The 12,975-nt window shown below is 45.1% G+C and overlaps 1 protein-coding gene across 2 annotated transcripts in view; it reads right to left on the bottom strand.

The window, feature by feature from the left end:
- Positions 1-12,975, bottom strand: part of RASSF3 (Ras association domain family member 3) — a 151,403-nt gene that overhangs the window by 106,853 nt on the left and 31,575 nt on the right. For both annotated transcript variants that reach the window (XM_049693981.1, XM_049693982.1), the window contains exon 2: positions 11,433-11,557. In XM_049693981.1, the coding sequence (XP_049549938.1) occupies positions 11,433-11,557 (125 nt within the window). The remainder of the gene's footprint in view (positions 1-11,432; positions 11,558-12,975) is intronic.

Genomic DNA, 12,975 nt, shown 5'->3' with positions numbered 1-12,975 from the left:
ATCAGCTTTAGGATGGCACCCAAATAAGCGTTCTGAGAGGAGCCATGCATATCAACAGCGTCTGCCCACTTTTTTAATTAAATCAGTCATTGACAGGGGATGCCCCTGGTGGTCCAGTGGTTAAGAATCCGTCTTGCAATGCAGGGAATGCCGGTTTGATCCCTGATCGGGGAACTAAGATCCCACACGCCGCGGGGCAACTAAGCCCGCGCGCCACAACTAGAGAGCCTGCGTGCTGCAACTAATGAGCCTGCGCACTCTGCGCCCAAGTAAAGAGAAGCCCACGCAGGGGTGGGATAGGGAGGGTGGGAGGGAGGGAGACGCAAGAGGGAAGAGATATGGGAACATATGTATATATATAACTGATTCATTTTGTTGTAAAGCAGAAACTAACACACCATTGTAAAGCAATTATACTCCAATAAAGATGTTAAAAAAAAAAAAAAGAGAAGCCCGCGCGCCGCAAGGAAAGATCCCGCGTGCCGCAACTAAGACCTGACACAGCCAATAAATAAATATAAATAAAATCATTTACAAAGATTCATCCCGTGCTTGGGGTTCAAGTTGCAAAGAAAATCCTACATGCAGAAGTCTATTCTCCAAAGCTTGTACAACTTGTAGGGCAGCATCTGTGAGAGCCAAGATCAAATCTGAGCCAACTAAGGCCAAAGTCAGAGTAAGCCATAGACATTCACAAGCTTGAGGATGAGGAAAGAAAGTCGCATACACTATAGGTCCTGTGTTTTGTTCTGGTTTGGGCCGTGCCGCACAGCTTGTTGGATTTTAGTTCTCAGACCAGGGACTGAACCCAGGCCCTCAGCAGTGAAGAGTGTGGAATCCTAACCCCTGGACCGTCAGGGAATTCCCAGGCCCTGTGTGTTTCATGGGCAGACTGTCACCTAGAGATTTTTTTTTTTTTTTTAGAAGATGTTGGGGGTAGGAGTTTAGTAATTAATTAATTTTTGCTGTGTTGGGTCTTCGTTTCTGTGCGAGGGCTTTCTCTAGTTGTGGCAAGCGGGGGCCACTCTTCATCGTGGTGCGCGGGCCTCTCACTATCGCGGCCTCTCTTGTTGTGGAGCACAGGCTCCAGACGCGCAGGCTCAATAGTTGTGGCTCACGGGCCCGGTTGCTCCGCGGCATGTGGGATCCTCCCAGACCAGGGCTCGAACCCGTGTCCCCTACATTAGCAGGCAGATTCTCAACCATTGCGCCACCAGGGAAGCCCCTAGAGACTTATTTTTCAGCTGATCGTTTGAAAAGACCTAGGAATACATTTCCCCACAGGAGCAACAGTGTTATGGTAGCTGTGTTCTCTGATCAGTCCACAGAATTCTGTTTGCCGCAGTGTAATCGAAAGCACCTCTGGTCACTGTAAAGCCCCCAAGCCTGTGCCTTTGAGTCCCTGGGGGATGATGATGAGCTGGAGGAGGGGCACTGCTTATTTGTAACTCTCGGCACTGCTGCCCGGAAGACTCCGCAGCCACATGGAAGGGGCTGGCGGCGCACTGCACAAAGCGCCCGGCTGAAGGCCAGGTCGGGGCTGGGATCCAGTCCGTCCTCCACCAGCTGAACCGGGGCACCTGCGGCTGCCAGAGGAGGAGCCTTCTTCTAACTTGTGCTCAAAAGCTATGCTCCAAAGGAACTCTGGAGGCTTCAGCTGCAATAGCGAAAGACAGCTCTTCTAGAAGAGGGTATCAAGAGTAGAAGGAAATTTGGGCACAAGAGGACATTGGTGGTGGGGAAGAGATGAAAGCCATCACCCACATACACATTTCTGTGTCTGGGTCACTGAATGCTGGAGGGGGCACAAACACATTCTGACCAGAACCTCTTCTGGGGGCAACACTGAGTCTCCGTCAACTGTTCTCACATTCCACCATGAGACTTCCTCTGCGACCTGGCTACTTCAGTGAGGACATGGCAGCTACCTCGGTAAAGGCTCTTTACACCTTAGGGCTGGTGCCAGGGGGTGAATGAAAATGGGACACCTTTTGGAATTGCCATAGAACGTGACCCCCAAAGAGATGAGGAAACTTACGGCTGTGGCTCCTACTCAGGTGGAGTCCAGAGGATGTTCTGGAAACAGGGAAGGGGGGAGGAGGAATGGCCAGTATGTGCTATGCTGGGGGCTATGAGGAAAAGTACCTGGGAAAAATGACCCTATCTCAACTCCAACGGGGATAAGTGATCCTTACAAAGGCCTAGGGCCCTCTGTTGTAATAGCAAGAAGAAAAACAAGCAAGTGGTTAAAACAGCAAATTTTATATCTTGTTTCGTGTTCTTTCATGAAGTGTTTAGTGACCTTATGTTATCTTAATCTAGTTAATAACCAGAGTTTCATTGTTTCATATTAGATAAAAACTAGATATTTCTGGGGAAAAAATAGCAAGATTTTATGCTACACACAGACGCACATAATTAAAAACCAAAAAAACAGGCAAACACACACACACAGACATACGCACATGGACACAGCCCAGGGTATGCAGGGAAAGACAGGAGAGCCTGCCCAAAGACTCTTCCAGCATCGACTCGAGTTAGAGAAACAGCAGCACTTGAGCCGGCCTGCGGGAGGAAGTTGCTTCTCGCCCGCAGCGTGCCCAGGAAGCAGGCTCGGAGGCGGGGGCCGGGAAGCCCCTCAGTCCTAGCACCCCGAGAGGCAGCTCAGGCGTGTGGAGCCCCATCTCCCAGATGCGCAGTTCCCTCAATGGGACTTTGTGTGAAGCTCGTTCAGGGAATGGGGTTTCCAGCAGTTGCAGCTCTAGAAGGGTGCTTGCTGTTAGGAGTATGTTAGCTGTTGTAGGGAACCCCCCAGGCCGTAGTCCTTGTGGGTGGGCTGTCACTGGGGCCCCGGGCTCCCGCCACCCCTCAGCTTCCCGAAGTCCTCTCCAGTCAGCTGGTGGATGAGGAGACAGGACTGGTTGCACCTGGGGGCCGGGCCTGAGTGTGGCTGGCAGCGCTTCCACCACATTTCCTGGGCAGGAACAGCAAGCGCATGGCCATCAACGCCAGGGCGCCTGGGTAACGTAAGGCAGCTACGTGCCGGGGAAGGAGACCAGGACGTGGACACATGAGTGCGGCCAGTCACTGCCTCTCTGCACAGAGGACGTTCTAGTTTGTGTCCCACGGTGGGGGGAGAGGTCCTTCCATTTCTTTGTACTTGCACCTGCTCAAGCAAGAGAGTTGCTGCTGTCGCTGTGACTGATAAAGGCAGGACCAAGAGCCAGGGTGTGACTCTCACCCTCTCAGCTTCAGGTGAAATGTCACCCAGGTTCCTCCCATGGGGATCTCTGTGCTCACCCAAGCCTTTATCTCCAGCCCGGCTCCTGCCACAAGCTTCTTCTCCCCAGGCCTCGTTTGAAATCGATCTGCCGCAACAGTTGCAAACCCCAGCTGTTCTTTTATTCCTTGGCGAGTAGCTAGAGAATCAATTATCCCTGCCCTCAGTGAACTGCAGCGTCTGCTGATCTGCCCAAGGATAGGATTCAAGGTCTCAGCCCCCCGCCCATAAAGCTGGACTTAATCTGGACCTAATCACTTGAACAACTGCTTTTTACCCGTGATCCCCACCTGGCAACACCAAAACACCACCTCAGACTTTCAAGAGTCTAGGATCCCTAGCCCTCAAGGGGGATACTAATCTCCATTTCACACATGCAGCACGTACAGAAGGGTCAGAAAAGCAAAGTCTTGTTTATCCGCAGCAAACCTGCCGCCATCTTTATGTCTAAGTCTCACTATGGGCTTCTGACAGTAATAGTCTGTGGTCTATTGGTCTCTGCCTGGGAAAATTCTTGGAGTGTCTGCATACGGAACCCTCAATTCATATTTGATTAGCGTTCTCAGCATTGCCATCTTAGGATTTATTTACTACCACCTCAGCCTCCACGTTTCCACCTACTCCCTTGGTAATTGTGGCAATGAACTCATCACTGAGCCATTGGGAATTGGGGCTCCGTCTCCTTTCAGGACCCCCTCCAACTTCTGGGTTTGGTTAATATACTTACTGAGTGTCCATTAGGTGCCAGGCACTGCTGAACGCTGAATTTTGAGGCCAGTGGCCTTACTTCCAATGAGTTCTGCTTTGGAATGTGTTTTTCAGTTGCTTTGCAGCAGTGCCATGCAAATGGATTAAATGATAAAATAAAAAAATGTAACAAGATAGTTCACATTCCTTGGGGGGGAAAAAACCCAGAAATGTCTAGGATGGCGAGCATTCTTAGAAAAGTTTCTCTCCTCTCTTATTCTGGGTAGAGTTCCATCAACAAGACTTCAGTCCTTCAGGGATCGGCGACTGGTGCAAAAAGAGGTCCCCCCAGTGCTCTCCTAGCACACACACCACAACTGAAGCAAGAAAATCTTCTCTGCTCATGAACGAGCCTTTTGTTTCTTGCTTGCAGGATAGTTGTAGTTTACCTTCTTTTACGTATGCAGAGTTTAGTTTTGAGGTTGTTAAAAATGTATGCGAGGGGATTCCCTGGCACTCCAGTGGTTAGGACTCTGGGCTTTCACTGCCGAGGGTCTGGGTTCAATCCCTGGTCAGGGAACTCAGATCCCACAATCCACGCAGCACAGCCAAACAAAAGAAAAAAAAAAGTATGGAAATATACGGAGAGAGAGCCAATTGTTTTCTCAAAGAACATGATTGTTTCTCTGTTAGCGATGGCAGCTTGTAGAAATGTGATGGGGGAGAGGAGGCATTTACTGAATTTAGGGGCTAACCAGGAAGAATTAGCCCCCAACCTAATAAAGGTACGATAGCAGTTATCAGAGAGCAAGGGTCCCTCACTTGTTTATAAAAAAATTCTTTTGAAATTACAGGTTCCACAGTCAAATAGCAAATATTGTCTACCAGTTGTGAGTTGAAGTCCATGTTGACAATTGGCAGTGTTTAAGACAACAACCCCAGCACTTTGGAGGCTGTATATTGAAAGCCAAAAGATCTAGTCAATTGATTGGAATCGGTGACTGTGTACATCAAAAGTATTATTCATATTTTTGAGAACCCAGTCTGTGCAGGCTGGGATAGGCACTAGGGATGCAGCCTTGAACAAAACAGACAGACCTCTCCTCTCCTGAAACTCACGTTCTACAAGCAGGAGACAAGAAATAAACAAAATAAAGTCAGATGGTGGTAAATGACATGAAGAAGGTAAGACAGGGATATTAGAGGATAACGATGGGCGGGAGGGGTGCTTTAGTTTGAGTGGTCAAGGAAGACTTCATTGAGAAAGTGACTTTTTTGTTTGTTTGTTTGTTTGTTTTTGCGGTACGCGGGCCTCTCACTGTTGTGGCCTCTCCCGCTGCAGAGCACAGGCTCCGGACGCACAGGCTCAGCGGCCATGGCTCACGGGCCCAGCCGCTCCGCGGCACGTGGGATCTTCCCGGACCGGGGCACGAGCCCGTGTCCCCTGCATCGGCCGGCGGACTCTCAACCACTGCGCCACCAGGGAAGCCCTCTGGTCACGTTTTAAGGGAAACAATGACCCAGGAAACAAGGAGATGGTCAGAAGTCTGAAAAGAGATGAGGGATATGTTCTGTATTGTTCCTCGGATCAGAGATTGGGCCAGTGTGCTAAAACCTCAGGGAGACATACCGTATTCAGTATCAGGAAGTCTGCAGCCCTGACCATGTAGAAGATGACTTCTTAAATTAATAAGCTCCCCTTCAGGGGAGTTGTTTAAGCAGAGACTGGATGGTCAGCTGTCTCAGGCTGTAAGCCCGATTCGGAAGGCTGTTAGGTGGACTGACACCCAAGGTCTCGTCTCCCCCTGAGATGTGGTGGTTCTGTGGCCTTGACGGAGCACCAAATGTTTGTGACCCCAAATGGCATATTTCTCTATTTTACTATAATTCTTGATAAAAATTCCAAATTTCCTAGCAGTAATTTACCAGCACCACAATGATCCCAAAACACTGCCCTTTTGGGTATTTGACACCCTGGTCCAGCCTCGCTGCCCAGTAGTTCCATACCCCAGAATCATTACACATACAGCTGTTTACTTCCTATTTATTGCTCAACCATTTGTAATCTACAAAAGGTCTTTACCTCTTCACTTTAGTTAATGACTGAACCTGGTGCATTATTGAGTAGCCTTGTAAGAGTACAATAATAAAGTTACTGGGGGAAAATGTGAATCACTTTCAGACCTTTAACATTGATACTGAGAATATAAAGCACTGTGTGATATCTAAAAGAGAAGGTGGAAAGATCTACAAGATAAGGGTAGAAAGAAAATATTCAAATCACAGGACTTTAGAAGTAGAATCCAAGTTGCTCACTTTGGAAAAAAAAGGACAATGAAGCCAGGGTTCAAAGTTCCTGCTCAGGGTCTTCTGAGCCTCAGTCCTTGGTGTTCCCACCACATTTTATTTCTCTTTCTCCCTCCCCGCCTTCTACCTAGTCCCCCAGCCTCCAAAATTATATTCCCTCACATCCTTTTTCTTTTTTTTTGGCCGCACTGCATGGAATGTGGGATCTTAGTTCCCCGATCAGGGATCGAACCCACGCCCCCTGCAGTGGTATCGCGGAGTCCTAACCACTGGACAGCCAGGGAAGTCCCCTCCCACATCCTTTTAAACACAACCAAACCATAAAGAAAATGTTAATTGTTCTGAGAGTCACATTACAATATTTAAATTAGATCAGTTTCAAGGCTCCCCTAAATTTGGGGCGTTGCTTCCCTACCGACCAACACCAGGGGTTTTCCGATAGCTGTTGGAAGATCTCTTGCACTTGTGTAAGGCACACATCTCGTGATTTATTTGAAAATGTTATCTCTCAGTCTCTCCTACTGAGAAACTGAAAACAATTTTGGAAATACCTGTAGTTGTAACACTAGCTGTGGACCTTTGGCTAGTCATTTAGCCCCTCGGAACTCAGACTTCCTCTTCTGTTAAGCACTTGCGCTCAATGAATCATGGTCTAAGCCAGGTTCTCTGCGAAATGCCTACCTTATAGGGTTGTTGGGAGAATTAAAGAAAATAATAATATTAGGCAACATTAGGTGAATCAGTTCCTGCCAAGTACTAGGCTAAGTACTTTTCGATACATTGTCTATATCTCCACAACGACCCTAAGAATGAGATATTACTACACTGGTTACATACCATTTATAGATGAGGTTAAATGACTTGGTAACCGAGGCCACCCGGCTAGCAGGGGGCTGCATGCCTTTATCTCCTTGCCCTTGGTCACTGTGGGTAGTGGATATAATGTAAAGTGCAATAGAAGGAGAGCTGCCATCTTTGAGGGTACGGAGGTCCCTAGCACTCTCCTTTCATCGGCCCCCACCCCTCTGAATTTAAATAAGGGTGAAACCCACATCAAATAGTCTTCTAGGGCAAGCTCGAGGTGGGGGGGAAGGAGGGGAGGGGGGAGGGGGAGGGGGAGGGGGGAGGGGAGGGAGGAGGGGGAGGAGCAGGGGGGAGGGAGGGGGGAGGGGAGGGGGAGGGGAGGGGGAGGGGAGGGGAGGGGAGGGGGGGAGGGGGAGGGGGTAAGGGGAAGGAGTCATAGAAACAGTAGCCTAAGCAATGTGTGGGAGCAGGGCCGTCCGGAGCAGGACATGGTATCCTGAAGCGGGCAGACAGGCCTGCAAAGTTTACTGACCTCTTGGACACGAGCTTCCACTCTTTTTTTTCTTGAAAGCAAGGATTTTTAAAACAAAGGGGTGGGGGAAGGGAAGGCAAGGGAGCTTTAGTGGAGGGCTGAGCCTCTGGATAAAGTCACTGTTTTAGTTTTCTCATTTGTAAGATCACTTATCCTCTGTAAACCTTGATCTCATCTGTAAAAATGAAAATATCTTGCTGATGGAATCGTGGTAAGCATAAAGTGAAATCATATGTGACAAGCACACAGAAGCTTAATTAATATTAGCAATAAACGTAATAAAGATATGTCTAAACCTTAGTTCTGTCCATACATGCTCTATAAAAACTAGCATTCTTCGTATGTCTACTGTTTTTTCCATTGGAATCCGTGGCAAACGCTCAAACATATGGTAGCTAGTGCTAGAGCGCCCTCTGGTGGCTCTGCTGTCACAAACGAAACCTCGGCCTGCGTGGACCCTAACATGAAGGCTCTGCCCTGCTGCTGACCCCAGTCTGCAGGCACCCAAAGGAGAGAAGCGCAGCGGAGGCCACGCTGCAGGTGCTCTCATCAGAAAATGTTACCAATAATCTGCAAAACTACTGAATCAGTCTGCTGTACACCTGAAACTGACACAATATTGTAAGTCAACTATACTTAAGTTAAAAAAAAGGAAAATGTTACCATTGACTCACAATGATTAAGAATAATTCCCTTAGTCTGAGTTTGAGCCTTACGAAATTAGCTGCTATTCAGCCATTTTTAACCTACGAAAATGGCAGTTTTGTATGGTTGCCCCTAATCATTGCTGCTAGATGGGAGTAATTCAAAATCGGAGTGTGTCATTTAAAATGCCCAAAACAACGGAAACAAAACACAATGACTGAAAGAATGACTTTGTGGCCCGTGGGATCTAGAGCTGAAAGAGGAAAAGACAACCTCTCCTCAGGGATTTTAGTAATGGGCTGTTTCCCTAATCCCCTGTAACTTTTCTAGCATCCTTCATCCTTAAAGCCCGTCCTTAACTCAGTCAGAAGCACAGGTGGTGGGGCTTCTGTACCCCCTTTTCTGCTAGTTCACTTAGCCCTTCCATTTCTTTCCCCTACTTTGAGAAAAGATCCACTCTCAGAGTCTCAAGAGGATAAATGATTGTGAAGCCCACGCCGTCTGTGTAGCCCTTCTGAGAAAGACCAGATTTCGGGGGTGGGAGGTCACAAAATCAACAACTTCTCTGAGTCCTGACTTTACTATTACAATTTTGGAAAATCGGAATAGACCCAACCATTCAATCATTTCCCAACGTCACTCACCAGATATTAAACTTCTATGTAGTCTCCCGCATAGTGGATTGCATTCAAAATTTGTTGTTTTTAAAGGCATAGTCCCTCTGCGTGGTTGGTTCTATTCCATCACCCATCTTTCAAAGTCCTCATCATATCAAAAAGCAGTCGCAAAATAAGACAGAATAATTTTCTTGGTTCTTGGCCAAATTCTACAGCTTCTAGGTGATTCTGCTTGAAATAATCTTCTTGAGAGTCTCCACAGAATTGAAACCATTCTGAAGTATATTCTTCTAGCAGTGGCCAAAGCTAATAGCACTGGGATTATAATTAGTCTGAGAGATCTTATAACACAATCAGCTGAGACACACACTTCCAAAAAGTTAATATCCTGAGTCTTGAGATATCATCAGGACTCAGAATCCTGTAAATGACTTTGGAACCACTGCATTGATCATTTTGCACCTTTAAAGCCCATGAGGAAAGATAAGTACAGTATCAAATCCCAACTCAACTCACAAGAGCAGATTGATTAGGTAGAATATTAAAACAATGTGTTATATTGGGTATGCCTTATGAAAATAAAAAATACTCCAAATTGAATTTAATTCTCATCACCCCCTCTGAGGTACATATCATTATCCCCTAGATGTACCTGCAGGAAATTATATGCTAGAGTGGCATTCTCAGTTGGGGGCATTCTTACCTTAAAACAGAGAAATTTTATACTCAGCCTGTTGGGAAGCCATTTATCACATGTTCTGCTTTAGCCCTACCTAGCAAACTGAATCTGCAGCTACCCAGAACATCAACTTGTAAATCTTAAATTCTATAACTTAAAAAGAATTGAACTAAAATCAATTACATATCAAATTACTTTATAATTTTCTAAAACTTTTAGAGCCACATAGGAGAGCTCAGTGTTACTTTTTAAAAAATCTGTATAAGAAAATAATATGAATTAGTCAAGCACTGGGAGTTCAGGTGCCTTTTAAGAAAATTTCTAAAGAATTTGTTTAAACCTTACACTTGAACTCTACATTTTTTTTTCAAGCCGAACAAGCATATATTTGTTCTCCCTAGAGCTTCGCACAATACCTCTATTATTCTCTCTGCTCTCTCCAAAGTCATCCTATTAAATTACAAACTGCATCCCTAATCCAAGCTTTTCTTTCGGAGATGAAGGCATTTTCTGAAGTTAGTTTTAAAGCTGGTACAACTTTGCAGGAATTCCAATCTACTCCAGGTGTAAAATTCACATCAGTCACTAGTTAAAATGAAGCCATCAATTTGCCAGAAAAGCTATTATTCGTGCCCTTTACAGATTCCCCATTCATTCCCTATGCCCCTGCCAAGCATAATTAGGTTAAATGGGAATTTAGCAGATGTGAGAGCCACACACGCTGAACAAACTCATCACAACAGCTATTACTGCTCTGATCAAAAGTTAACTTTGGGGACTTCCCTGGTGGTCCAGTGGTTAAGACTCCTCACTCCCAATGTAGGGGGTCCAGGTTCTATCCCCCAGATCGAACTAGAACTAGATCCCACATGCACGTCACAACTAAGAGTTTGCATATTGCAACTAAGACCTGGCACAGCCTAAATAAATAAATAAACAAACAAACAAATATATTTTTTTAAAAGTTAACTTTGTTAGGGGAAGAACAAGTGGCAAAATCATGGATCTGGTCTTTTGTGCTCAGCATTGGTCAGGGGGCTGTAGAGAATCTGCCTCTTGGTCTCAGACTGAATAATAACCTCATACACATGTGAAGGAAAGGTGAATATTGCTGCCTGATATAAGTAATCCAACTCAGACATGAAAACGAGCTTCCAGACATTGACAAGACGCTCAAGGATCATTTAATGCCAGTGACCCCAACCACCTGGGGGGAAAATAAGCTGACTTTTAAAGAAAAATCTTGACAGGTCAGGAGAGAAGATGCTAGAAATAGTCAAGTTTGCAGAGGAGTGGCTTTCACTGCCAGTGGTATCGCCTTCCTTCTGGGAATCTCACCAAACCAGGGAGGAGAGTGAGGAGGGAGGTCTGGCAGAAACCAGGCTAAGGATCGATCAGAAGTAGATCACGACCAACTAGCTGGAGATCCTTTTGCCTTAGTAGAACCAGTAAAAAAAAAAATGATGGATTCCTGAACAGAGTGTTCGCACTGAGGTTCTTTATCAGATGAAGAAACAACCAACATACTCATTCAAAGTTCAAGTCCTATTTTCAGCTGCAGTGAGCACACCTGTCAACCAGAACTCATCCTGAACATGGATCAATAATTGTACAGATCGACGCCTTGTATCTTATCCAAAATCTGTTGGATAAACTATCGGCACATTCTATCCTGTTATTTCTAGAATCACGACCCATGGTTAAGCTTCTGACGCAACAGGCCCTGAGGAAAGGAGTCATGGCAAAGAATGAACATGAGCTAGAACTTGTGAGAAATACAGGTAAGCCATGGGCATAAGGAGCCCACTCTCCATTCTGCTGGCATTCAAGTGATGGCACTGCCCCCAACCCAGAACACTGCAAACACCACGTAGCACCTACCTGAGGGTTCCTCTGGCTTGAGTGTCTTACTTCACAAGTGGGCATACAGCTTCGAAATTTGCCATTTTGTGGATAATCCAGATGTACCAGGTCTTGGCAGTAAGAATGACATATGTATTTCCTCTCTGAAAGAGTAAGTGCAAAATTTCCTGGTTAGATGTATATGGGTCTCTGTCCATCTGACAGGCAGAGGGAAATTTAAGCCCCCAAACCAAAACCCAGTATCTGACCCAGAGTAGTGGAGATGTGTCTGTGTAGGGCCCATTCTTTCATAGCAGTGTGCTGGGCCATTTATTTAAAGCTGGCCTTCTCTGAAATCCAAACATAATACCAGTGAATACATTTCAGAAAGACAGATTAGATTACTATAAATATCTTTTTCGCAATTTAAAAATTGAGATAAAATTTATATAATATAAAATTCACCATTTTAGGGCTTAAAGACTTAAATGTAAGACATGACACCATAAAACTCCTAGAAGAGAACGTAAGCAAAACATTCTCTGAACACAGGCAAAACATAAATCGTAGCAATGTTTTCTTAGGTCAGTCTCCCAAGGCAATAGAAATAAAGCAAAAATAAACAAATGGGACCTAATTAAACTTATAAGCTTTTGCACAGCAAAGGAAACCGTAAACAAAATGAAAAGACAACCTACTGAATGGGAGAAAATATTTGCAAATGATGCAACCAACAAGGGCTTAAGTTCCAAAATATACAAACAGCTCATATAATCCAACAACAAAAAACCAAACAACTGAGTTGAAAATTGGGCAGAAGATCTAAAGAGACGTTTCTCCAAAGAAGACATACAGATGGCCAACAGGCACATGAAAAGATGCTCATCATCGCTAATTACTAGAGAAATGCAAATCAGAACTACAACACAATAAGGTATCACCTCATACGGATTAGAAGTCTACAAATAATAAATGCTAGAGAGGGTGTGGAGAAAAGGGAACTCTCTTACACTGTTGGTGGGAAGGTAAATTGGTGCAGCCACTATGGAAAACAGTATGGAGTTTCCTCGAAAAAATAAAGTTGCCATATGATCCAGCAATCCCACTCCTGGGCATATGCCCAGACAAAACTCGAATTTGAAAAGATACATGCACCTCTATGTTCATAGCAGCACTATTCACAATAGCCAAGACATGGAAGCAATCTGAATGTCCATCAACAGATGAATGGATAAAGAAGATGTGGTATATATATACAGTGGAATATTATTCAGACATAAAAAAGAATGAAATAATGTCATTTGCAGCAACATGGATGGACCTAGAGATTATCATACTAAGCAAAGTAAGTCAGAAAGAGAAAGACAAATACCATATGATATCACTTATATGTGGAATCTGAAATACGATACAAATGAACATATCTATAAAACAGAAACAGACTTACATACATAGAGAACAGAACTGTGGTTGCCAAGGGGGATGGGGGGTAACGGAGGGAAGGATTGGGAGTTTGGGATTAGTAGATGCAAACTATTTTATATAGGATGGATAAACAACAAGGTCCTACTGTATAGCACAG

This window comes from Orcinus orca, chromosome 11 (genome assembly GCF_937001465.1).
Source record: "Orcinus orca chromosome 11, mOrcOrc1.1, whole genome shotgun sequence".
Classification (NCBI taxonomy): Eukaryota; Metazoa; Chordata; class Mammalia; order Artiodactyla; family Delphinidae; genus Orcinus; species Orcinus orca.
The sequence above is the reverse complement of the archived record's forward strand: the minus strand, read 5'-3'. Positions and strand labels throughout refer to the sequence as shown.